Raw genomic sequence first — 27,135 nt, 5'->3', positions numbered from 1 at the left:
CTTGTTTCATGTCTTTGGCAGATAATTACTCTATGATGAGTAAAGGTCAAAAACGCCTTTATTCTAATCATACAGAGATATAAATCACCTTGAAGAGGTTTAATCACAGAGAGGTTCCTCATTATTTGCATCCATCCCATTTTCAGCCAAGGCTACAAGGAAGGTACTCGCCCATAACAAGGATCTTTGTCACAAGGAGCAATACCCACTTCCCCCTCTTTTATCACTCCACTACATATTCATGCCACCAGGGGCTGTGAAATGTATCTGCATTCATTATAGGCTGAGCCACAACAACAGCATACATATTCATGGACTGCTTGAAAGACTGGTTGCAGCCATTTCATCAGGGACAACATATGTCAAGTGTCAAGTGCAGAGGAGGAGAACAGACGGGTACATAATGACTTCTCACCACAAACCTTAAAAAAATACAAAATACATTATCTCTGAGCAAACAACTCATTTCATTGCAAACAACTGTGATGTATAGGTTTTAGCTAACATATTTTACCTGCTACTGGAGACTGCCATGATTTCGGGGAAAGAAAGTTCCAGAAGGACTTGCTCTTGCTCATCCACAAAGTAAACTCCAGTCCAATTGACTGCTACTATCACGTCATTCTTAGGCAAGCTTGGGCCTACGATAAATCAAAAAGGAGAATTCACCCATCACAGATGAAAGTAAAATATCGAAAGGCATACATGTTAATAATTCTTCTGAGTTCACAAACCAGTTTAGTCATTACCCACTTCACAACACTGGTTAAAATATTACCTGAGAATTTAAAGGCCTCATAGAATCTTGAGAATAACAAAGGCCACTTGTATCGAGCAAAGTCCACCACCTCCTCTTTGACCTTCTGTGGGTCCATCCTGTTCTGTGCATAAATGCCCTGCAGAGAGAATGTGTTCAAGTTCCCATTTAAAGGTGCTCCAAACATGAATACAATAAAATGGCCCTGTTATTTTGACAGAATGTATTCACAATCTGGCTTCAGATTACGGCAAAACACAAAGAAAGACAAGAAAGGTAGGCTGATGATTCATGAGGACATTTCCTCAGACTGCAACAGACTCAGCTTTCGGGCAGTTAGTATTCAGTGTGTGCTGGCATTTTGCCTGCAGCTGATGTGCACCTTTTTATGGGCGGCCATGATGAAGTGACCCCACTTCTCCACAGTCTTGGCCGTGCTGATCTCTCGGTCTGGGATGTAGGAGGGGATTAGGCTGATCAGACGCTCCACCAAGATCTCTGCTCCGTAGTCCACGTAGTACTGCTGGGAGGCCAACTCAGCCAGGTCCTCCTCCTCCAGGAAGAGAAAGGGAGCATGGGAAGAGACAGCATGCAGGAAGGATAAGACAGGACAACAGGCAGAACAACGCAGAGAAAAAGTCCAAGAGCGCAGACAATGGAGATAGATCAAGGAGGCGGAGAGAGAACAAACACGGGAACAATTCCCTCCTGAAAACACCACAATCTGATCATCTGTAAAATCACTGTTGTTGAAAAAAATCGATAATTTGTTCTTCATTTCCAGAAATGTGTTGTCATGTGGCTGTTGATTAACACGAACAATGGGCAAAGATCCACAATGCATCACACTCGGAGTGAAACCCTTACCCTATCGCAGCGGTACTCTCCGAACTTGACCCCTCGCACCACCTGCTGGTAAATAAGGTTGGTGGCCACACTGTCCTCGGACGGGTTGTGCCACGGGGTGAAGATCTCCTTGCGGAAGAACAGCCTCCAGGGGGCGTTGCGCTCCTGGGCACCCTGCTCCTTGGCATACTGCTCGCACTGGGACACGGCGTCCATCACGTGGTCTCCGCCACTGCCCAGAGAAGACACCTGCAGAGAGGGGAACCAAAGAATTCTAGAGCAGGCAGGATGATTGCAGAGACCTTTGTGGTCAGTAACTATATGTGATGAGTAGGCAATCTTCAACGCTGCTTTAGTCCCTTAGTGTCACTGGGTTAGACTGTGTTTTTGCGTACCTTGTCGAACAGGGCGATGTAGAGTGAAAAGCCAAAGCGGTCTTTGAGGTTGATCTTGTCAGAGAGAGAGTTGCACAGCTCTCTGGCTGTGGTGGCTGAGTCCGTCAGCAGGGTCTTAGTCGTTCCGTCCATAAACGTCACCGGAAGCATGATAGGCTTCTTAGACTTGGTGGCCTGGCAAGCGACAAATGAGATGGTGTTCAAATGTGTGCTGATTTTGGGAAAGAGAGTAATTGTATGATTGGCCCAGCCCTTGCTGAAGTTTTCATGTGGTGAGCAGAGAGCCGGGGGCGTGGGGGGCGTGGGGGGCGCCTCCTGAGGCAGTGTACCTGCAGCTCCAGCCAGGAAGGAGGCTGTGTTCGGGTGCCGTTGACAAAGGTCCTCCTGAGACGCTCCTCACAATACGGGGCGTAGCCTGGTGGCCCCCCGTTGATGAAGTTCCTCAAGTACTGAAACGTGAGACAGACATTAAGGATGAGCTCACAGCAAACAGGGTGCATGGGGACAGTGGGACACATGCAGACAACTTTAGGAAAAGCACGAAATATGGCAGAACGTGTTGTGTGTGTGTATATTGTGTGTATAACATAAAAATATAAAACTATAATTTTTTCATAATTAGATATTCTACTTGCGGAAATTGTTTGCTAGGTTTTATAGTTTAAAGTGATGAGAGAGGAAATACTCACTTTGACAAACTTGTCTGACGGGGAGAAGCAGCCCACGCAGAGGGACATGAGGATCCAGCCGCGGGCGTGGCTGCTCTTGGATGGATTCTGGGTCAGCTGCTTGCAGATCTGACAGTAGATCTCATCTCTGTGGACAAGGTGCAGAGGTGTTACCACAGCTTCACCCAAAAGGCCTCATGAGATACTGAGACGAATTAGGCACAACACCAAAGGCCTCAGCTGCGTGACAACCAAGCTAGCTGTGCCACACAGTTCGTTCCTTTCTAAAACATCAACATGCTGTGGCATTACATGGCAAGTTCTGTAACCATGGAGGCTCATAACGACTGACAGGTCTAACTGTCAGTCACTAATACTAGTGTGTGAGGTTTGCTCACTGACCTGAGGTCTAACTGTCAGTCACTAATACTGGTGTGTGAGGTTTGCCCACTGACCTGAGGGCTGGCCTGAGGATGCCATTCCCGATGATGAAGTGCAGCTTCTCCAGGTTGGACGTGGGCCGGTCCTCCAGCATGCTATTCCCATGTACTGTGTACTCACCGTCATTCAGACGCTTGGTCACCTAAAGGAAACGTGTGATGTTTATATACAGTACATGTATGTGTTTTATATACATGTATGTGTTATATGTCTGTATCCATCCCCATGACCAACATACTTGGTGACTATTTAACTGTTTTGAAGAACTGTTTAGAAAAATTAAAACTTGCAGATGATGGTAGTATTCACACTCACCTCCTCAGTAATCTTTGACTTCTTCTTCAGAGTGAGGGACACAAGCTTGTGACGGACACTGCTCCTCTTGTGAGTGTCAATAAGAGCGTTCTGGAAAGAGAAGAAGGCCACATGAAGACCTTATAAATCTCATAATGGTTAAGACCATGTTTCCATAACATTCCCACTAAAAACTGTATCTCATGTTAAGACTGTCCTGGATGTGGGAGTGGATGGCTACAGATGAGGATAACATGTACCTTGTACTCTGTTAAAAGAAATGCCTACCACATGGTATGTTTTGAATGTACATTAAATGCTACACCAGAATGCCAAACATTAATTTGACTCAACTTAACTTTCCTCTCCCTTTATCCTCCCATCTTATTCCCATAAGTCTCCTACCCCTCTCCTCTTACCTCCCCGTCCCCCTGAAGGGCTTGCAGTTCTCTCTTGTAGGTCTTCTTGCCCAGCGTCTCGTAGATCTTAGTCATGACTGGGATCTTCTCACTGCCGTCACTAATGGCTGTGTGGTACTTGGGCTCTGGCAAATCCCCCATGAACCTCAGCACTGTGATCCAAACAGCTAAAGCGGCCTGGAGGAAAAAGAGAGAGAAAGCGAGAGCTTGTTTAACTGTCTGTCACAGTTATGTGTGTTCATGTATCTTGCAAATGTTCCTGCCTAGGTAAAGAAAATTCCTTTAAATCATGGATCACTGTGTTCATGTAGCACTCTGCTTTAGCCACCCTTTACATTAATGGTCATGCCAATAGAGCTTTGAATCGAACAGTATTAAATTGAGTTTATGCTAATAAGCATAGGATAGATATATCACTGATGTGTATGCAGGACTGAGCTAAGACATTTCATCTGTGACACAGACACATACCAGTTGATCACCCTCGTCCTCATGGAAGAGGAGGGGCTGTTTCAGGGGACGGCGCACGTATGTGTACGTGGTGGCGCCCTGGAAGTAAGTGGCAGCAAACTTGGCAAATTTGTATTCAGATAAATCATCCAGATCATCCTCAGGCAGAGGGAGAGCTTCATCTAGATCCTCCTCATCCAGCTCCTTCTGGGCGCTCTCCAGATCCTGTCAAACATACACAGACACGCAAACACACACACACACACACACATCAGAACAAAATAGGAATAGTGTAAAACAGAGCAGATTCAATGTAATTACATTACATTTCAAAAATTACATTTCAAAAGGGAATTCCAGCTACTTATCTAATTCATGTCCCTTTATGATTGGTTCCTTCGTCATTTACCTCAAACCCTGCTGGTGCTTGGCCTTCCTGGCCCGGGAAAGAGTTGGTGGTGCCCAAGAAGCCGAACATCTTATCCACCATGTCGGAGTCGTTGACAGGCTCGTGGCGCGCCTTCTCCACCTGTTCCACCATCTCCTTCTTGCGGCGCGCCTCCTCGCGATCCTTCTTCTCTCGCTCGGCGTCCTCCTTGGCCAGCTGTGCCATACGCTCCTGATGCATCTTCTCGGCCTCTGCCTTCGCCCGCTTGGCGCTCATCTGGTAGCGCAGCTTCTCCTCCTCCGCCAGGCGCACTTTCTCCGCCTCCAGGCGCCGCCGGTACTGCGGGAGAAACAAACCAAAACAATGCAGACAAATTTGCAAAACATCCAGAACATCCCCCCCAAAAAACTACTTTCATGAGGATTGAACCGATAGGGTTTTGAAGAGCATGGCAAATGCATTTATATGCACGACTGATTATGGAGCCTGAACAAGGTACTTCTGTGACCTTTGCAAATATGGGAAAAGGCACCATGACATTTAAATACAAAGGGTAAAGCTGTAACTACGGCTCCATTTCAGGCTCTGATGATAAAGGGAGTGACAGAGAGTGGGGTGTGATGATGTGGTGGGGGTCCCTGCTCACCTCTCCTTTGAGGCGTTTGAAGAGGCGGCGGGCGATCATGCCCCTGGTGTAGGCCTGGAGGGTGATGACCGCCCAGAGGCGGTGCCTGAAGGCCCGACGCACCAGGTAGCCACGACAACGGCTCTGGAAGAGCGTGATACGCTGGCGAGCTACGTGGTATGTCTGGTAGAGCTTCCGCGAGCGGTACAAAGCCTGAAGGCGAGCGAAGCCTGCACGCATCTGAGGGACAAGGAAAAAGGGGTTCATTACACATATAATAACATGGTCCCAATGCATACTAAGCAACCTTTACACTTCATATAAAGTGGGGCTGTAAAAAATATTTCCATTCAGTATACAATAGACAGTGTGTTGGCAGTGTTGGTTGTTTAAGTAATACTGAGGAGGACGTACTGCTCCATAGTTCTTGCGACAGTGGTAACCCCTCCACGTCTTCTGGATCAGCACGGCCGACTTCCTCATTCTCAGGAAATTAGACCTGAGAGAAGAGTGAGCATACTTGACATCCTGAGAGGGCTGCTAGGTGCACTTCAGGGGTCACCAAAAACAAACACGGTCTTCAACAGCTTATTTAGTCCTCTACCATCCTAGCTCTTACCGGTCCTTGAAGCCGCGAACAACCTTCTGGATGAGGATGACCTTGTCTGTGATAGCCTTGTCTCGCTCGATCTCCAGCAGCATGTCATGATGATCCTGAGAAAATACCAGAACAGTTCAGCCAAATACCAGAAGAGATCAGTACATCCCCACTCCCAGTGGCGCAAAAAGTGGGTATGCGCTGTATGCTGCGCATAGGGGCGCCGCACCATGGGAGCGCCAAAGCGGTGGTAAAAAAAAAAAAAAAAATGTTTGGGGAATTTTCTATATGCAGCTGCTGTTGTGCGTTTCTAAATCATTTATGCATTTCATTAATGTTATATAACATTTTAGAGGACTAAACAGGCTAGAGTAGGCGCCTCATCTCTTAAGATTCCATAATAGAATTTTTACAAAGAAGAGGGAGCGTGAGCGCCTTGACCGCTGAACACACAAGCAGTTAGAACTAGGCTACGAGTAGTGAGTTGGTTGGATGGAAGATGGATAAAGCAAAAAAGCTGTCGGGAGCTGAAAACAGAAAAAGAAAGAGGGAAAAGGAGAAGACATGTCAGGGGATGCAACAGCAATTAAATAAGTGGATGGTGAAAGACAACAGGTAAGTTTTAAGGTGACTTTACGTTTGTGCTTGGAGGCTTGCAAATAATGTTAACAGACTAGCTAGCAGGCTAGCTAGCGTTTGCAAACATAGAAATGTAGCAGCCAAATGGGGGTTTATGGCTATCTTAAGCCTCATCAATTAGGCTGATGATAGCTACATTTAGATTTTGGTTCAACCCTACTGTACCAATCCCATGTATGACACATCTCAATTTTATTAAGGCAAAATAACAACTAGTAAATATAAGGTGGCAGACGGGCCCTGGTAGCATTCACAGTAACTAAGAAGAAGCTGGAAACGTAACTCTGGTTACCATGGTTACCATTAGCTGTTCATGTTAGCTGTGCTGTCAAACATTCAGGCTATCTGTTGGCATGGTGCAATACTAGATAAATGAGCAAGTGCAAAGGCAGGGCGTGTTATTATTTAGTAGCAACTAAAGAGCACTCATTACTACATTTGTAGGCTTACTTTTGCGTATTAAGGCATTATGTTGCAATGGTTATCATTATAATGTTAATGTTTGCTACTGTTTATTATTTGTTAACATTGTTACTAATATATATATATTTGTGTGTGTGTGTGTGTGTGTGTGTACAGTATATACTGTATGCACCATAGGGTACCATTACCATTATGGTAGGCATGCAGTGGCTGATATACTGATATAAACTGATACTGATATAAACCTTTTTTATTTAAAGCCCATACATGATGATGTCTGGCACACTTATTTATTTATTTGTTTAAGAAAAGAGAAAAAACGTGTGTGTGGGGGTGGGGGGGGCGCCAAAATTGTTGCTGCATACCCCCCTGACACTGGGCAGTTGCACCCCTGCCCACTCCCATCACATTCCCTTCAATTAAAAGATGCGCCTTAAAACTAATTGAAAAACTAAAGTCTGCCACATACCACAAATATTTATCAGACAGAGATTGTGAAAACTAGAGTTTCATATTATCTCGTTCTCCTCCTGCTGTGGAGTTACTTCCTGTTGGGAAGTGCTGGCACTGGCCTCCCCTCATCCCTGTCGTTCTGGGCCTTCCTGTTTCACTGGCTGCATGTTACGATAAAAGACGAGCTGACTGCCAGAGTAACCGTGGCAACAAACTGACCCTCTGACCTTCACTCCAATCCTCTCTTTCCAGCATCCCACGAATCAAAACATAGATTTTAACTGCCCATATTGCCTGACATTGCACCATCGTGTCTGACAAGGTCCCCTGACACATCTGCTGTGTGGAATAACATTGGTCATGTATTTCCATGATTGAACTGTCTGATAACTTGTTTTTCCACATAGATCTTTGGTGTATGTTTTCCATTCACACCAACAAAGGTCAAAGGACAAGATATGAAACTACAATATGAGCACCACTTAAGAGGAATACTGATGCAAAGAGTTCCCTGGAATTTAATTTTGAGAAATGAGAGCAATGGATATCCTGTCAGTGTTGTGCCTGAAATCAGCTCTAATTCCATAGTAACCTTGAGGAAGATCTTTGTCTTTCCCATTTGCCAGTCATCATCCCTTCCCAGGACGGCCTCAGCGATCCGCTGACAGGTCCCCCTCAGGTCCTCCTGGGTTTGGGGAGAGGAAAGCCGAAGAGCAATAAACATGTCAGAAACTCAACAGAATGGCTCGGAATGCAGCTTTCACCTTTTGTCTTCTAAAGGGCACTCAATAACAAAGCTGAGAAGCATAATTTACAAGCATAATTTACAACCATCATCCAGGTCAATCACTGTTCATGAAAGATAAGCATTATCTCCAACTCTGTAACTGAGAAAAGTATAGCAAGTCTTCGCAAAGAAATATAATAGTGATAATATACTATTACACATTACATGTTCATGTACATCTAAGGTCCATTAATCTCAACAGAAGTAGTTATTTTATTCAGTTAGAATCTTGTTTTTGAATCTAGTATTGTTAAATAGTTTTATTGTAATTACATGTTTATTCTACAGTTTTTAGTAATTGAGGTTATAAAGCCCTGAAACACCATATATACAACACACTGGCTTTCAGCCTTTAAGGGACAACTGGTTTCTCACCTGTTTGTAAGCAGGCTTCACCCCAGGCATTAGAACTCGGTACCGGTCCACAAATTCCACAAACGTGTAGCGAATTGGGTAACCTGCCCGACGGATCCGGATGGTCTCCATCATCCCGGAATACCGCAGCTGCCGGACGCACAGCTCCCTGTCAAACAGCTAAACACAGGGGAACATCAGTTAACTTGAGCCAAACAGCTAAACACAGGAAAACATCAGTTTACTTGAGCCAAACAGCTAAACACAGGGAAACATCAGTTAACTTGAGCCAAACAGCTAAACACAGGGAAAAATCAGTTTACTTGAGCCAAACAGCTAAACACAGGGAAACATCAGTTAACTTGAGCCAAACAGCTAAACACAGGAAAACATCAGTTAACTTGAGCTAAACTACTAACGTTAAACTTCATTATGTTGAAACCCAGTGGCCAAGGACCAGTGGCCAAACAGACTGGTCATACATCTTACCTCAAAGTCTTACTGACTAACTACAAAACTGCACATAAACACCTTACAATTATGAAACAACTGACCAGCACATTGTCCTCACATCACAACAGACTTTTCTTTGAAAGTAATTTCCTCAGACAGGCAAACTCTAACCGTCTTACTCTGACAACCTGAAACCCCTAGCAACCACCGTCCAGAACTACGGTAGCCTGGTAGGCTCACTTACCATGGGCTTCTTGAACTCGTTGGGCTTGATGCAGCGCACGAAGAAGGGCTGGCACACGCTGAGCGTCCGCATCAGCAGCTCCAGAGAGCGCTTGAACTGACTGCTCAGAGTCGGGGAGCGCTTCCTCGTCTCCGCCCCCTGAGGTCCAGGAAACAAGAGTGAGGACATGAACACACAAAGATACACACACACAGTCAAACACACACACACACACAAACGCACACAAGCGCACACACACACACACACACACACACACACACACACACACACACAGAAACACATTGTCACTGACAGACACACACACACAGTTACAGACCCATAACCACAAAAGGTGACACATCACGTGCACATGTACACAAACCCTGTCACAATGTGGAAGGAAGCAGAGGTCAGGAGGATCTGCTTAGCTCTTCCTGGCTAACGCCACACAATCTCACCCACTCTCTCTAGTCAGCTACCCCTCGGCCTTCCTCTTCCCGCTCTAAACACCACCCGTCCTCTCTTCTCCTCTCTCCTCTGTTTAATCTTTTTAAATCTGAGCGCCCTCCGTTCTCAAACAGGAAGCGTCAGCAGCTCAGTGCTTTATTCTTAAACTGACCAAGGTTCATCCCTCTTTTTTTTTAAAGGAAAGAGAACAAAAACAGGTCAGTCAGGCTGCAATAGAGCTGCCACTTGTCATAAAAATTACCCTCAAGTAGAGCCTTACTCTGTTCCATGTCCTGTTCCATGTCACATATAGAAGAACACCTATAAATGGATACCAAACATTTGGGACTAAAAGCTGGCTAAAATTGTTAAAATTCTTCCGGTGTGCATGGGCAGCAGTGACAGGAATAGCCATGAGGGCCTAAGAGTACTACAATGGAGAACTACAATGGAGTAAGGTACTGCATGAGAACAGAACAGAGTACTGTACAGAGATCTGGAATCATGCATGTTAGGTGGGAATGTCTCATGGGGAAAATGGCCATGCAGGAAGCCCTCTCTTATGCGTCTGAGCAAATGAAGTACAGAAATGAAGTTAAGAAAGGAGTTGGTGGACATTCGCCAAGCTTTTGCTGAACAGACCAATGTGTTCAGCAAAACACCACAGCCAATGATCTATTTGTTACTAGTGATCAGTGCCTCATTAAAATTACTAATACTAATTTAAAACTCATCTTCATAAGCCAATAGATAATTTGGATATAATTTGGTTGATACTGAATGCCTTTGTTAAATGATACGAAATCTTCTGCTCAGTTTATTCCACTGGAGAAGAGGAGACAGAAAGAGAGAATGAGAGAGATGATGTCATTGCGTGCGTAAGGGTAGTGTTTGTTCAGGTGACAGAGAGATGGCATAGACGTGTTTGGATGGGGAACACAAATAGAATGGCACACAGGCATAGGGGAAATGGCTACTGGTTGGGGATGGTGATAATGGCAGCAATTTTAAACAACATTTTTACCTTAATAAGAGGAGGGGTGCCTGGATGGCCAATAGTACCACCAGGCACGTAGCCACAAAGAAACTATGTAGGGCCATATTTGATAAGGGAAGATAGCGAGAGGCGGAAAGAAAGGAAAGAGACACACTGCCACATTAGTTGCATATCACCAAATGTTATGAGAAATTTAAATAGGAGAAAATAACTAGAAGTCTTGATAAGGAGGGAAGTAAATAGGTAATCAGCTTTAGCGCAAAAAGTAATTGGTTTGGAAATATATCTGGACATGTCATGCGCTGAGAAGACACCTAATCGAATTCAGCATTGTGAGTTTGCATTAGCAAAGCCTCAGGTGAGAGCTGAGTCTGTGCAGATTTGTGCCTCCCACTGCGCCTTATAAGATAAGATCCTATCAGGACAGCAGGATATTACCATAGCAACGTCAGCCTGGAAGATTTGCTTAATGAACTTGTTTTTGGAGGAGTGCACCAGCTGGATGATGTCACCATGCAGAGTGTCCCTGTTCTTCTCAAGGAAACCTGCAGAACAAATGCAGTTGGTTGTAAATACAACATATGCCTTGCAAATGGAGACAAATAATCAAAGTATATGCATTAAAACATTTAAATGGTCATTTAAACTGTCCCAATAACATTTACATGACCTACATATCAAAGCCTTATCTTACATTCTTGCAGGTATACAACAGTTGTTTCTCAGTTTGTTCTCTAACCTCTTGTCTCATAGAAGACCACACCAGCAAAGTGCTGAATGCCAAATTGGGTCTCGTAGGTGTTCTTCGGAGGAATGTAGTTGGTGTTGAGTTTGTGCTGATGGTTCAGTTTGTACAACATGGTGGTGTCTGTCCCCTGGAGTGGTAAAAAGAGAAGGAAGTAGGAGATTTTACATCCTCTCAACCCATCAGGACCCGGTTGGTCAAAAGCACTCCAGTAATAATGTCTTTATTGAGAATTCTTGAGCATGTTCTGTGTTCTGAGTGATGCAGGAACTTTCAGAAACAAAACAGTGCACTTATCTTCATCTCACTGATCTCCCGTACTTACCTTCTCCTTTCTCTCTACTCTTAAACTAGCCCCATCACCTATTAGGCTACCCTCCCTAGCCTAATGTACCCAGTGTTATCTCTCCTGTACTGTGTACCTTTGGGAACTTGCTTTCCTCGTCGATGAGGGAGATTATATTCATGGGCTTGACAGCGATCATGTCTAGGGCATCCTGGTTGTCCGTGAACTCGATGTGCTGCCAGTTGATGTGCTCCAGGTTGTACTCCTCCTGTTCCAGCTTGAAGACGTGGCGCACAAAGAACTGCTGCAGGTTCTCGTTGGCAAAGTTGATGCAGAGCTGCTCAAAGCTGCAATTACAGGGAGACGTGTTGAGTTCTGAGTCAAAACCAGACAGATTGTGTGGGGTGTCTTTTTTTGGGACAAGACAGACATCTAGAGTGGCATTAGAAACACTAATCAAACTGTTGCAGTGGCGGTTGCTTCACAGTTGTCAAAGCCATCTCAGAGATGAAATAACTCAGGGCACACACCTGTTAACAGTGAAGTTTTCAAAGCCAAAGATGTCCAGGAGGCCAATGGATCTGCGCACTGTTTTGGGCTGAGAGGATGGTGGCCTGTAGATCGCATTGTTTATCTTCTCCACAATCCACACAAACAAGCGCCCATAGATCCCCTATGACACCAGCAAGACATACATGCATTACAATTATTGCATTCAGGCATGCTGTGTAGAAACAACAGACAGAAAGACCAAGAGAGACCTGTTGAGAGAGGAAGAGAGAGGGAAGGAAAGAAAGAGAGGGTAAGATTGAGGCAGATAAAGTATTGAAGCGTGTTTTGCTGACCTTCACAAAGGCATCTCGCACATCCAGAGCCTGCTCCATGCTGAGTGGGGTGGAGACGGTCTCACCGCGAGTGATGAGGGTTCGGCTGGTCAGACAGTTCATCACATCTTTCATATCAACCTGTACAACGACACAGCGCATTACCCTAACATTGCCAATGACATATGTCTCCTCACACACTAACACCTCTCAAAGCCCTGAGTCACTGCTTGGTCATTATGGTTGACCACGTCTTAAGACTGAGTTCTGCAGACTGTCACAAGGGGGCGCCAACATCCACCTCACTGAGGATTGTCACGGGACCTGGTTCACGAGGATCGCCACGGAATCCTATTCCCCTGATTAAGCTCTGCGTGTCACCAACATGTATCACAGTGTCGTTGACAGTGTCAGGGTTACTTTTAAAATGTATTCAACTACGTAACACATGTACTAAAATGTCATTGGAAATGTATTCCATTAGGTTACTCAAGGTAAGTAACATATTCTAAAACTTGGATTGAACCACTTGGACACTGGATTACATCAGCACTGGATAACATCAGCATTGTCTTTTACTAAAGGTTATGTCGAGAGCTACGTTGAGGTTGTAAGGCCCAACACCAACCCCCCCAACCCCACACCCACACTCACCACCAGCACCAACAACAACAACAACAACCCACAATCCCCCTTTGCAATAAGGATTGATAGAAAGTTGTTGTTAAAACAACTACTTATATTATTACTATTATTTGACAATTATAACAGACCCAGGAAACATTACTAACATCATTTATGTCAAAGATCCTACAAGAGTAATGTTTTTTTTTCAGCACATATATCACTACCAAATCTAACAATACCCAAATTGAGAGTGAATAGCCTACACATGATGATTTAAAAAGTGTTCCCATGGAGTGATCAATATAAGTGTAGTCTAATCACCACCAATCTAAATTGTAACTGTATCTGAATACAGTAACTATTTTGTATTCTAAATACGTAACACCATTTCATAGATTCCATTACTCCCCAACGCTGGTCATTGACGCATGAGTCACCCATGGGGCAAGTCATGATTACGCAAGCCGCTCTGAGCCCTGCTCTGTGCTGAGAATGATTAGGCACAGAGCAGCGAGAACTCCCTGTGGAGGACCATAGACTGTGTGGACCCTCAAGGAAAGACAGGGTGGCACTGCAACTGCGACTTTCAACAGTAGCATTCACAAAAAGCTTCACCAGGGATTTTCATAATTAGAATGGCAATGCTGATTGTACACAAACTGAATTTTTGTAAACCTTTTTTAGGTGATGGGGGTAGGAAGCATTAGACTGAGTAAATTCAAATCATCATAGGTAATCATTTGATATCAGGGGCTTCAGAAAAGGAAGGTGATAAGGTGTCCTTGCATTGAGACGTGGATGTTTATCGAATAGATGTTTATAGTCTCTCCCATCTTGGTGACCAGTGGAGCCCTAATGGTCCCGCTGCCCTGGGACTCACCTCCAGCAGTATGGCAGCAGTGTTCAGGTGTGGGCAGCGCACCACCTCACAGGCATCAAGGTTGTCGTATGTGCGTGCTGTGGGAACACAGTGACACCAGCATTAGCAGGATTATGGAGCTAGGGCCATGGGAATTAGTAGACATCTTTGGTGAATCTTTGGTGAAGGTGGATCATGTAGAACACAACCACCAATTCTGATAGATGCATTAAAACAACATGTTATGTGTGCTTAAGCAAGTTTTATATAGTTAGGATAGGAAGAGCAAAGGAAAGAGCACCAAACACACACACACACACACACACACACACACCCACACACACACACACACACACACACACACACACACACACACACACACACATACACACACACACATGCACACATACCTTCGTAGCGCAGATTGCCCATGTGGAGTATGGCACCCAGCAGTTTGGAGATTTCCCAGTGCTCTGTGTCAGAGAACATCAGGACCTTCATGGCAGAGCGAATATTGGAGTACTCCTTTAGGTCGTTACGTCCATCACAAACCGTGCAGTTCCCCTTTAGGAGAAGAACAGAGGATGAATTGGGGGGGATTTGTGACAAAACATCACACTGTAATAGATGCACACAGAACATGCAGAGACTTTGCTGTTTTTGTCCTTACGATGGTGAGGTAGGTGTAGTCGGTGGCTTTGGTGAGGCCAAGTTTCTTCTTCTGTTCAGGAGACATGCCCTCCAGCATACAGTAGAAGACGTGATAGTTCCTCTCATCCTTGGCCTGAGAAAAAACACTGCTTTATTCATCAGAGAACAGAAAACGGTAAACTCATTTAAGCTAAGTTTAAAAGCTACAATAGAATGAAGTGATGAAATCCTCTCCCAGTGAAACTATAAAGGTGAAATGTAGAGGTGTTCTGTGTTTTGACCACCTCTGCGGAAAGATGAAATGTCTGTTACCTGACGGCACACTCTGGACTTCTCCAGCAGGTACTGCTCAATCTTGGCCCCCTCAATGGCGCCTCTCTTATTAAAGTGGATGTCGATGTACTTTCCAAAGCGGCTAGAATTGTCATTCCGGATGGTCTTGGCATTCCCAAAAGCTGCAGGCCAGAGTGTTATGACCAGAATTAATTCATATTCATTATATCATCAAAATGTACTGCAGTGTAGACTTTACGCCAGTGTTTCCTCTCAGTTCCCATGGAAAGCGGCTGGTGTCTTACCCTCCAGGATGGGGTTGGCCTCCAGCACCTGCTGCTCAATCCAGGAGTGCTGGCCACTGATGGCTGCCAGGAACTGCAGGATCAGCTTGGTGCTCTCAGTCTTCCCAGCCCCTGACTCCCCACTGCCAGCATAAAAACGAACAGTGGAACAGACTCCTTAATGGATATCGCAACTCAGGACACATTTCATAAGGCATGGGTACTACTTTAAAGTGTTCCACACAGTATCACCACAACTGTAGAGACCACACGACTCATTTAAGATGAAAAACAGATGACTGCTGACTAGATATCCAAAAGTTTAAATGGTCAGCATTTCCTCTAAGGAAAAATCGCAGTGGGCAGTATTTTCAAGCCGTGTTAAATGAGAGATGGTGCAAATATATCTGCACAGACATATAAAGAGACATCTTGGAGGTTACCTCTATTTCAGGCAGAAGGAGCAGTATTTTTCTAGCTAAGTTATAGGTAGATTCAAAGAGAAGGTGTGTGCTAGTTAGTTCTTGTGCAATAGGTATTATTGCATTCTTTCTGGCTTTTTGATGCCACTGTAAATAGATTCAGTTATTTCTCAAGCAGCTGTCTGTGCTCAAGTACCTGATAATGCAACACTGGTCCTTGTTGTTACGCTGCATATTGAAGTAACAGTTGTCTGCAATGGCAAAGATGTGTGGAGGCATCTCCCCTATCTTCTTGTTGGTATAGAGACGGATCTGATCTGCTGTGTAGATGGGCAGCAGCTGGTATGGGTTCACTGCCACTAGAATGGACCCTGTGTACGTCTACGGTTTGGAAAGGAAGATGTGGTTAGCCAAAACTGCTGAGAGGCATACAGAGTATGGGATGAGCATGGTGCCAACTGGCATAAAGCGGCGTTGATTTATGGCATGCAGCTAGAAACATGGATCTAAACAAAGCGGAGAGATGACTTATTCGTATTCTTATTTAAGAGGCAAATCAAGCCTCTCTGATCATCGTATAAAACACTCAAGAGAAAAAGGGACAGCCAGCTTACTAAGGGGCTCCTTATCTCAAGAGTGCACTCTGTTAGATTATGCAAATGATGTAGGCTTGGACAACAAATGCTGCACTAGGGTGGATGTGCCGCGATTGACATCCTTATTGCAGAGGGTTAATGGTCTAAACTAAACAGCAAAAATCATTGCGTCACTAGGTTATCATGTATTATATCAACATGCTGCCTCAACGGCCACAATGATTCCCATGCTCCAGCAGCTAGTGGTGGTGATAGCAGGTGATTGGAGAGGGGGGAGACACTGAGGCAGATAGAGAAAAAGAGCAAGATGCTGAGAGATAGAGAGAGGTAAAGAGGCACAGGGAAAGATAGATACGGGGTGGGGTGACAGGGCTGTGGACTTTGTATCAATTTTCAAATGTTAGGTTGACAAAGGCGGTGTATCAGTGTCCTGTTATCATAGGCGCTGAGGCCATGTTGAAATGGAGTAGCTAATGCAGATACACACTAGTGGTGAGGACATGGGTGGTGGCCAGCCGTGCGTGACGGCCCCATACTTACCCTCCCTCCACAGTTTGTCTTTACAAGGGTGGGGGCAGAGCGAGGGAGGTAGAAAGGAACACCAGTAGCAGGACCACAATTAGAGAAGGGAGAAAGACAGGGAGGGACACAAGGAGAAAGATAAACAAGGATAGCTTTTCTGGCTTTTCTGGGCCAACTGGCACTCGAAATCGGCCATGTCTTGTTTGTGGTTGGCATTTTTGGACAGCTGATTATCAGACACAACAAATGCATCAAAAGGGACTTGCACTTAAGAGTTTCACTGTTCAAGAGTCTAAGGGGAAACACATTCTCTGGAGGACAGAGTTGATTATATAAATGACATTTAAGAGAAGCTGGGCGGAGGCAGAGAGTTATTAAATGTTCCAGTACAAATCCTTCCTAATGGAGTTTGGGCCTTGTTATGGGGACAGCTGACTTTTTAATAATACCATTGTAATTAAATTGAACAGAACCCGAATGCAACGATACAATAAAAGTCACATCTCCATCTTCTGATAATGAATAATACATTTTATGCTGCCGAGATGTAAAATCGCAACAGAGTAGCTATCACTTTGCCCAATGTGAAATGTGCTCTGCAATTGGACAGACTGCAAATGGACAAATGGCTTTGCAAACATACTCCTAAGCTGAAAATACATACAATAAAAAAAACATTAAATAGCTTTTTAAATCTGAGAAAAATTATTTAGGCAGATTCATACCGCAGCTATGCCAACAGTGTTAGAAACCAAACAGCATACAACCCACACCAAAGGAGTAAATTCAACCTTACAGTTTTAAAATGGGCAGTTTTAAGGAACAAAATGGATCTGTGTTTGAATATCATGTTGCATCATTGCTTCCCTTTCAATCTCTAAAAGAGACCCAGAATAACAACTTTGTTGAGCAGATGATAGACTTACATAGATCAGATGCTCCCGGTAACGGATGAGCAGGTTACGGAGAATCCCAGCCTCGTTGAGGTCGCCCAGACGGATCATGTCCTCCACCCCGTGGATAGAGGTGGGGTGCATGGGCTTGATGTTAGTAGCATTCTGTGGTGATATCCAGTGTTCCTAAGATAAAACAGTTATGGATCAATTAAAAAGTCTGGAGTGGCACAAGGGAGACACAGACCAGGATCTTCTACAATGGTTGTACAGTAAAGAAGGGAAAATGTACATATCGTACAATAAAGGGAGATGGCATCTTATTGGAATGGTGAACCCACAAAACAAAGCATTTCGCTTACAAACAACACAGACCAGGCATTTCCTGTTTTCAATATTCTGTTAGCCCTCATATGTCAGAAGGGATATTGATGGGTAACTCACATTCCCTTCATCATCCACAACTTGAATCTGACCCGAGTCGCAGAGCTTGACCACAGCTCCAACGGGAACCCCAAACTCTCGGCCGGTTTTGAGGTCCAACCACACATAGTCCCCCTGGAAGAAACAGCCATGTTAGAGAAACAGCGAAATTTTACTTTTAATGAGCAGACAATGGAAGTGAATGGATGTGTCTGAAAAATGGAATTACATAATCTACATCACAAATCTGAAGACTGATTTAATAACAGCTACAAAAGTTATACTGTACATGAACCCAAAAGTCATTAACATCCCTCCAAGGCAATCTGATGCTGAACAGAGGCAGACAATAGAAAAGCAGAGTTGCTCTCATACAAGAAAAAAATACTTTCAACAGTGAGTGTGCTTATCACCAATTACATTGCTGTCAAAGATACACAAAAAATCCGACATCCAAACTTGGCACAACAGACACACACACACACACACACCATACCGGTAAAAGAGTGGAGTGTTTAAACACAGTGTTGACATTCCGCAAAAGAGCCCACTTTGCTTGGTCCTGCTCATAGAGTTCCACATAATCCCGTCGTCTGTACATCCTCCACAGAACAAGCTCTTATCCATAAATATCACCAACACCCCAAGTAAAGTCAGATTTGTATGCCCGGCAACTCTACAGGGCTAATACGAGCCACTGGCCACAGCAACTTCCTCAGCAGGTGTGTGAGTAGTATGTGCTCCTGTGGACAGCTGTGTGTATGAATGACCACACACACACACACACACATTCACACACAAAAATCAGCTCTGCCTCCAGCCAACAAAAGCCCAGGATATTATAAAAATACTGTAACTTCCAGAGAGTCCTGTAAGGGAGTTAAAAATAAAATAACACAAACAGCCTCAGTCTGGACTGTCTGAATGACCTCCTCAGGAGCGCACTGGCTTACGTGACGAAACCAGACCTGAGGGCCAACTCCCTCCTGTTCCCCACGCTCCTTGGCTGTACTAGGAGGAAACCGAATCTTGGGCCCTGAGTTGGGTGGCTGACCGTCTGCACTCAGCTTCCAAGTTCCCAGAAAACTCCCATGATGTTAAGACGTCTGTCATCACTCTGTTGCATCTTTCTGACTCTGTCTGTATCTACTTTTCTCCTTGTCTGTCTGTTTGTACTTCTCTTACTCTCTTTTGTTGTTTACTGTCTTTGATACCTGGGAGTCATTCCTCAGCACATGTGCTTTGCAGGCCTAATCAAACCTAATGTGAGCTAGATATCTTCTAAAACTGTTGGGATGATGTGAGTGGATGCCTGTATATGTGCAGGGGGGTGTTCTTTTGAAAAGCACTGTTTTTAATTAACTAAATACCCTCAATGAAGGATCACCAGAGCACCGCGAACCCAACACCGCAGCGCCACAGCTGTCATGTCCAAGTGAGACATCGCTGGCCAACTTTACCCAACGGCTATCCTAGCAACCAGTGCTGAATTATTCATCCATGGACTGCATTTGAGTAAGTTATATCTTACTCTCTCTATTCATATCGACATCAACTGTTTAAAGGTTTTATCATCAACCATGTGGAACGTAGCCTATATCATTTGGAGTGTATAGTAAGCTAACTTAAGGTTTACTTTTAGAAAAAGAATAGCTGACATTGTTGTCATGCAGTGACTAAATCGAGAGAACTGATGATTCTCCCAACAGACCAAGTAACAGTTATTCCTGGTGAAGAAACACGCGGGTATTGCTATCAGTCCACGCGAGCGCTAACCACTTGAGATAAATTATTCACAACGCACAGCATGCTTATCTTCTTGTTAACGCGTAATTAGTCACATTTCTGTAACGAGGCATTAAGAGCGTACACAAAATGAAAAGACAGCTGCAACAGGAATATTTTGCTGTCAACTCATGACCACTTCAAAAATCATCGGAATAAACAACTGCAGTTCTCAGTATGTCTTCGGAAAGGAAAAACGCACGTGTAAATACCTGGCTTTCTTTGTGCCCTAAACTAGGCAGTTCAGATTTTATTCTCAGGCAACAGATTGCCCCCTACTGGTGTTTGTTTGATTCGTAATTATTCTTGTATAATACCTCCTTGGTGGACAGTACTGCCTGCTATCAGTATTAAAAATGTCATTGTATGTCTTACTGTTGAAGTTAAATAACAATAACTACACCAAAGTATAATCAACTAAAAGACTACACCCTGAAAGAAGTTTAGTTGAGGAGTGTTAGAGTTGTCAGAGGTCACGTAAGAAGGAAAGCCTTTCTAGAATGGCATTTCTCTGGAGGCCAGTCAAAAAGGCTCACACTGAAAACCATATGGAGCCAGTTTATGTAACAGCAATTTGGTTGATCTCTAACCCTATAGCAGCATTGCAGCTGGACAACACATTAACAATACAAGATCTGAGAGTTGGACGGCTCAGCAGTCTCTGTGTATATTTCTTTGAATGGCTCGCATGACTTTGCATGACGCAAGGCATTGATGTTGTCCTATATGCAAGGCCCTTTTGTGATTGGGCAGTGGATGAAGGAGCTGAGGACTAAGGGGAACTAATCTCATTGGAATGTGTTCCACAGCACAGTCTGAATGAACTCATTAGCCAGCCTCGCTCATATAGAGTCATCATGGTGATTGTTATTCAAACTTACATCAGAATTATGTTTACACATAAGCCAGCGTTATGTACAGAACAGGCCATATAAAGTTTATTAAAGGGTCTCAATCAATCAATAGTTTGTTATTTGGAATGAAACCCATGACATTCCTGTTCAACTATAACAACGTCATAACAAACGTCTTTATTTATTGGAACTGAAGCTTAAGTTGACTGAAGAAACAAAGCTGTGAGGTTGGCAAAGTTGTCATTCCAAAAGTAAACTAGCAACATTGCTGGGCAATATTCTGGGTTGATTTTTTTAAAACATAATGTCGATCTGCTTCCATTACATCCAAACAAAACAAAATCGAAGCTAAATGCTAAACCTCATAGCCAAACATTCTATCCCTATTCAGACAAAAGATCCAAGCCTGAGAAAAACTCACACAACACAATACTGCATTTGAATATTGTTGGTTCCATAGGATTGGCCATTATGATCATATGGTTAGGGAAGCCCAACCAGGTGGGATAAAGGCTGTACTGTACCTTAACGAGGGTGCCAAAGCTGAAGTCCAGCATATGTATTCTCCTTCCCCAGACCTCTAGCAACCCATATTTTCCAGTACTTTGGTTCACGTCCATAGCAACCACATCTCAGGATTTAAATATACTGAATCTCAACTAGGGCCAGGGGCTCAGGCAGATGTTTTCTGCTCTATGTACCTCTCTACTATCTGTCCCAAAGCACTTAAGTCAACATGCTAAGTGTGGCTTCCTTCTCCTGGGTCCTGTACAGAGCGAGGCGGGTATGGCTCGGACAGAGAATACCGAGGGGCCAGCTGATAGAGAAAAGGGGGAGGATGGATCTCATGGAGATCATGGATGGATAGTTCCATGATGGATCTCATAAATGGTCCATTTTGGCTGCAGTGTGCCAGTCCTGAAAAGGAGGCGTTGTCAGGAGTGATTAGCTGCTCAGAAAGGCTGACGAGCCAAACTCTGCTCTCGCTAGAGATGAAGAGGAGTCTGGCGAGCACACTGTTCCTGTGCTCGCTGGGCAGCCAGGCGGAAAATAGGCTGGGTTGTTTGTCCCCGAAAAACAAATGACAGTCATCGTGATTATGCGTAAGAGTTGTTTGTTGCTTACAGGTCTGATAAAGGCATGTAACCGTGTATTAATTTAACTTTTTATGTGGGAAACAGAAATTTATGATGAGACACTTTAAAACATTGTTTTACTTTTCATACTTAATTGCATAACCACACATAGTCTTTAAAAAAACAGTTTAGTAAGACTAAGATCACTTATATTGACGGCGTGCCTAATGACATGGTTGAGTCTAACATGTTCTTAATCCATCGGGGAAAGATCAGAAACCGACACTTTGCCTGTTAACACACTTTTCCAGTGGTGACATGAGCACTGGCCAGTATTTCATATGTCAAGAGGGTTAAAGGTAAAGTATATTGCTATTGAGTTGCTTCAGGTGAAAGGGCAAAGCCCAAATACCCCAACATTTTAGGAGGGAACAATAAATATTCTATAATAAAGACAGAAAGGCTGGGATTCAATGAATGGGTGTGGGCTGTAGCGAAGGCTGCTGGGAGGCTCTGATCAGCTTACTGATAATTGGTTAAGTGTTTAGGTTTCCCCTCTCAGTAAGGCCAGGTCTATTTCTAGGCCGGTGTGTGTTTACGTGTGGAGGTGCCACTGTGCTACTGGCACGCTGCCAACTATCACCATCGCCTCGCACTCACAACAAGGCCTTGAAGTGAGACAGGTCTAATCATTTATGAGGACAGCAGCGTTAATCATGTCGTACAAAAGGCTCATTTTGACCATTACCTGCCCATGGATGTCTGATCACATAGACATATTTCACTGACATTTTAATGTCAATACATAAATGCAAAATAAAACATGTCTGACCTGCTGCAGAATGACCATGACTGTGGTTCAGTAGTTTAATCCTGGACATCAGACTTCAGCATGCGAGGACCCTGGACAGAGATGGGGAAAAGATGATGGATGAAGAAGGGAACATTATCCCACATGTTTTCCGTGTTTATTTCATGTTCAATTCGTTTCACTTATCGTAATGCTGGGCTACTTTCTCAGTTAAACCAGAATATTCCCCAGCAATGTTGCTAGCTTCCTTTTGGAATTACACCCATAACTTTGTTTCTTTAGTCAACTAAATCTTCAGTTCATATAAATGACAATGATTTTTTTGGAGGGAACTTGTGGGTTTGATTTACCCAATAATAAACTGTGATTGACTATAAACTTGCAAATCAAGGTTACCTTGCTTCCTACAAAACCCATGGCAACAAAACACATTGAGTGCAATATTTCTTCTTACAGCTCCCTCTAGCATATTTTAATTGATTGGTTCATATTGGTTGATGCAATTAAATCTAAAGGATCCTGGGCACGTCTTCGCCCGAAAGGTGGAATTGAACCACTCTGCCGCTAGGCAGCTACAGGTTTGAAGCCTGCACCCCGGACCACCGAGGATCATCCGGGCAGGTAAATGAAGAGGAACTTCACTTATTTATACCTGGGTTTATACCTGTACGGCTCACCCATGGTGACCGTAGCCTATGTTACTTCTTTGTTTTCATACGCCTCCAGGCATACTGGTAGCCTACCTCACTAATAAAATACTCTGCATGTTTTTTCACCTAGCATTCCCATTTTCTGGATTTGCAGGAACGAATCGCTAAAGTTTGAGTTTCATATCCTCAACGAACGGCGCAAAGCATCGCTGTAACAATATGCTAATATTCTCAAATGCTATTGGTGTTCCAAAGGTGTGGGTGGAGGAGATAGTAAGAAACATCAACTAGCCTAATCTTTACATTTAAAGGTACAGTAAGTAGTTTTGTCGATGTCGTAAAAAAGTATGAACATTTTTCTTCTGCATTGTACGCACCTACATTCATGTGCATTCTACAAATCTTCCACACCTAAAACAAAGAATGTAGCTGTAAAGAATGTGAAGGTATAACCGCACAATACTTTCACTATTTGTTTGTATTATATTAGTTTGTACTATATTGTATTGATTTATGATTAACAACATTCAATTATTTAACTAATGATCAAATCAAATGAAACCTTATTAAGAAAAATGAAATGTCAAAACTGCATGAACGATTAATGTTTTAGCTGGGTCCACATCTGCCTATTTGGTTAACACTCTTAAGTAATGAAAATAATGTTTGACCAAAACTAAACTTAAACGAAATAATTGTCACTAGTATAATGGCTTTTGTCTGGAAGACAATTTAGTTAAGAATGTCTAGAAAATAGTTTTGACCTTGTGTACCTTATAAAATGCACCAGCTGACCTTATGTACCTTATCCCATGCACCAGCTGACCTTATGCTCCTTTTCACATGCACCATCTTAGCTTATGCACCTTTTAAAATGCACCAGCTGACCAGCTGAGGAACATGCCATATAATTAATTAATTTCCTCAGATATGGTGTGATTCTGTAATGCTGTGTCTCGACCTGAGGAGATGTGGGATATGCTGGCCAGATTCACAGTTCTGTTAGCTAATATGTAGGTGGGTTCATGCAGGAACAATGACTGCCTCCATCCCCCCCCCCCCCCCCCCCCCCAGACGTCTTTCACTTCACACAGCAGAGTGGCCTTGTTCTAAGCCCTGCCTCAGTCACATGATCACGAGACGGGTGTTCATGGTAATCCATGCAAACAGTCAAGCCGAATTAGCCATGCCTGTTGTTTACTTTATAAAAGTATGTGTTTGTACCTGAATGGATGCTGTTAGCTGGTTGTGATTGTTCCTGCTGCACCAGCACTTCATACATCATTCAGCTGCACTGCTTAACATTGGCTCACTTTCTTGGAGCCTCGGCAATGGTGAATCCTCAGACTAATAATATAACAGAGAATAATAGAAAATGACCATCTGGGTCTGCTTCCCTTGTGCTGCTAATCTGCCCAGGATACGCAATGGCGAGCAGACTGAATGTGGTGCTAGGCCAACTCAGGCTCCAGCATCAATATTTCAGCATTTAATTAAGAGGTCCAGACAAAGCCTGCCTGTGGCCCAGTTGGGGTGCGAGAGCTGGCCATGGTGTATCATCAGCACGCATAGGTGGCCGAGAGATATTTAACCCAAATTGCTCTTGTTGTGATTCTTCCCAAAGAGCCTTGCTGTTGCGGTACAACAGTATGGAAAACTATGTCCAAATTATATCAACCTGGGCACAACTACAAACCTCAAAACCACCCACATTCTTTTCATGATCTTCTGAACCACCTGACCACCTTTGATCAAAATCACAATATACCCCATAGCTTTATCTAGGTCATATTTATTGAAAGAAAGACCAAAAGACAGGTCAAAATGAAGGAGGTGTCTGACTGTTATTGTCACAGATAATATGTGCCGTGTTGGCTACCAACGTGTGCGACTGTAATTCCATCACCCTGTGTGAGGACCACAACTTTCATCAAGGCCTGTCACCGTTTCAGAGGTCAGACTCACCAGAATGTCTTAACGTCATGGAGACACAGCCAGGTGATTCAATATTGATGTTCCTTGAACACGTTAGTCACCATATTTTAAATGGCCTCAATTATATAGTAGTCCCTCAGTCCGATTTGACGGCTGCAATTACGTGCTGCAGGATGTGCTCATGGTCCTGCAGGAAGTGTGCTGAGTACATTGCGAGAATGAATGCTGACATTGCGTGTGCTCCGAAAAACTAGTTTCAAGACACCATATACAGTATATATGATATGTATATCATCAGATGAAAGCTATCAAATGAAGCCTGTACTGACCGTTGTGAAGCATCCATAAAAGGCGAATACCCATTAGGGTACAGGATACTGCACTAGAACCAAAATACTGAGCCTCTTATCCCCAAACCACAGGGTGCCAATCTGGTGCCTAGACCTGACTCACGATAGGGTGTCATTCATAGCATGGGGTCAACGCAGGGCACCAAAAGACATCCTGTAGAGGATGTTCAAAAAGACATATGCAACAGAGCCGAGGCTAAAATATCACCAAATACCACAAGCACTAATACTCAATTACCATTAACGCTTCAATCTCAAACCATGCTGGAGTTCTGCTACCTCCCACTGTTCCTAAAGAAGCTCTTTAGGATGAGTTGGCATCCAAATGGCCTCCTTAAGGATTGGCCAGATTGCCTGATTAAGACCAGTGTATATGTTGATAAGTGGATGTACTCATGCTGGGCAAATTTAAAGAAATCCCTCATGGAAAAAAAGACAGTGGGATGATAACATTGCATAGCAAAGATATCTCATATTTTTTAATTGGTAAATGTTAAAGCGAATCATCTCTCTCTAAACTATGGTCTGAGAATCCTAGGGGTTAATGAGTCTTGAGATATCAACTGTTAAGACAACTAAAAGTCACTGTAAGCACTTTTTCATAGTAGCCACAGGATTAAAAATAGTCATGACCTGCCTGTCCACAGTTAATCATTACCATCTAAGTTCATACCACCTGAGTGTGCGAAAATATCCACACAGTTCCCAATCATTTACATAAATGTAAGACAGACAAACTTCATATGTAAATAGATTCAAATAATATTTACAAAACAACATAGAGGATGAGCATGGACGCAGCATACTGGAAATATTGACAAAAGACAAACACAAATAAGCAGTTTTAGGCACTGATCATCTTGGTATTCCCTACCGTGAATTGGTTATGCTTCCAATTCTCATACATGAAACACTATAGACTAGCATGGCTCTCTTTGATTGCAATTGGCAACTCAGGTGAATCCAAGAAGTCTCCAATGAGGTTTGCAGGGCAGGTGTGTGTGAGTGCGAGTGCAACCTGTAGCCCTGAGATGTTGGGCATGACTAGAATAGCTCCCTGCCACAGCGCTTCAGACGGTCAATTAGCAGAGTTCTAAATTTGAGAAAGTTTCATAACAATCCCACAAATGCTTACCTCACCATGTGACCACCCCCGACACTGACACTGTGAGCAGCTAATATCACACAGAAGATAAAAGGGGGAGTGCGCTAAGATCAATGAGACAGATACACACACAATAACTTCTAGCCACCCATTCCTAACATACATGCATACAACCACCAGCTCTTTTAAAAGCGCCATGAGCCATCACATGTGGAGATCCCCAAAAAGAAAGTCGAATCCTCCATAGGCAGAATAGCTACCGTACCTCTGAGACAGGGCACTGGTTACACCGGGTGAGACAGTGGGAGGGGGGAGGTGTTGCCCGGCTATAAGGAGATTTAAGCCTTAAGGAACCGCCATGCCAAAGTAAGCCCTCTCGACGAGTTACTTACCTCTCCACTATTCTGAAAAACTGCCTCTCCTCCTTGGGGATCTGCAGTGGGTCCCGTTATTTCCACTCAGGTGAGAAGACTGTCGACCATCGGTGCGAGAACTGTGTGTGCCTAT

General features: G+C 43.8%; 1 protein-coding gene across 1 annotated transcript in view; it reads right to left on the bottom strand.

Moving 5' to 3' along the window:
• Window positions 1-18,663, bottom strand: part of myo7aa (myosin VIIAa) — a gene marked incomplete at both ends in the record, with an annotated part of 25,476 nt that extends 6,813 nt beyond the window's left edge. The window contains 32 exons of the mRNA XM_080844413.1: window positions 515-641; window positions 779-896; window positions 1,140-1,310; window positions 1,625-1,852; window positions 1,999-2,172; window positions 2,328-2,447; window positions 2,688-2,814; window positions 3,122-3,249; window positions 3,423-3,512; window positions 3,821-3,997; window positions 4,292-4,495; window positions 4,680-4,997; window positions 5,305-5,523; window positions 5,698-5,782; window positions 5,903-5,997; window positions 7,989-8,081; window positions 8,559-8,717; window positions 9,235-9,372; window positions 11,096-11,202; window positions 11,397-11,532; window positions 11,825-12,035; window positions 12,219-12,361; window positions 12,534-12,653; window positions 14,020-14,096; window positions 14,409-14,562; window positions 14,669-14,782; window positions 14,962-15,104; window positions 15,228-15,349; window positions 15,825-16,009; window positions 17,673-17,825; window positions 18,084-18,197; window positions 18,559-18,663. Of these exons, the coding sequence (XP_080700539.1) occupies window positions 515-641; window positions 779-896; window positions 1,140-1,310; window positions 1,625-1,852; window positions 1,999-2,172; window positions 2,328-2,447; window positions 2,688-2,814; window positions 3,122-3,249; window positions 3,423-3,512; window positions 3,821-3,997; window positions 4,292-4,495; window positions 4,680-4,997; window positions 5,305-5,523; window positions 5,698-5,782; window positions 5,903-5,997; window positions 7,989-8,081; window positions 8,559-8,717; window positions 9,235-9,372; window positions 11,096-11,202; window positions 11,397-11,532; window positions 11,825-12,035; window positions 12,219-12,361; window positions 12,534-12,653; window positions 14,020-14,096; window positions 14,409-14,562; window positions 14,669-14,782; window positions 14,962-15,104; window positions 15,228-15,349; window positions 15,825-16,009; window positions 17,673-17,825; window positions 18,084-18,197; window positions 18,559-18,663 (4,655 nt within the window). The remainder of the gene's footprint in view (window positions 1-514; window positions 642-778; window positions 897-1,139; window positions 1,311-1,624; window positions 1,853-1,998; window positions 2,173-2,327; window positions 2,448-2,687; window positions 2,815-3,121; window positions 3,250-3,422; window positions 3,513-3,820; window positions 3,998-4,291; window positions 4,496-4,679; window positions 4,998-5,304; window positions 5,524-5,697; window positions 5,783-5,902; window positions 5,998-7,988; window positions 8,082-8,558; window positions 8,718-9,234; window positions 9,373-11,095; window positions 11,203-11,396; window positions 11,533-11,824; window positions 12,036-12,218; window positions 12,362-12,533; window positions 12,654-14,019; window positions 14,097-14,408; window positions 14,563-14,668; window positions 14,783-14,961; window positions 15,105-15,227; window positions 15,350-15,824; window positions 16,010-17,672; window positions 17,826-18,083; window positions 18,198-18,558) is intronic.
• Between the last annotated feature and the right edge of the window lie 8,472 nt (window positions 18,664-27,135).

Source organism: Sprattus sprattus (assembly GCF_963457725.1).
Source record: "Sprattus sprattus genome assembly, chromosome: 9".
Lineage (NCBI taxonomy): Eukaryota > Metazoa > Chordata > Actinopteri > Clupeiformes > Clupeidae > Sprattus > Sprattus sprattus.
This window is presented reverse-complemented; position numbering and strand designations above follow the sequence as displayed.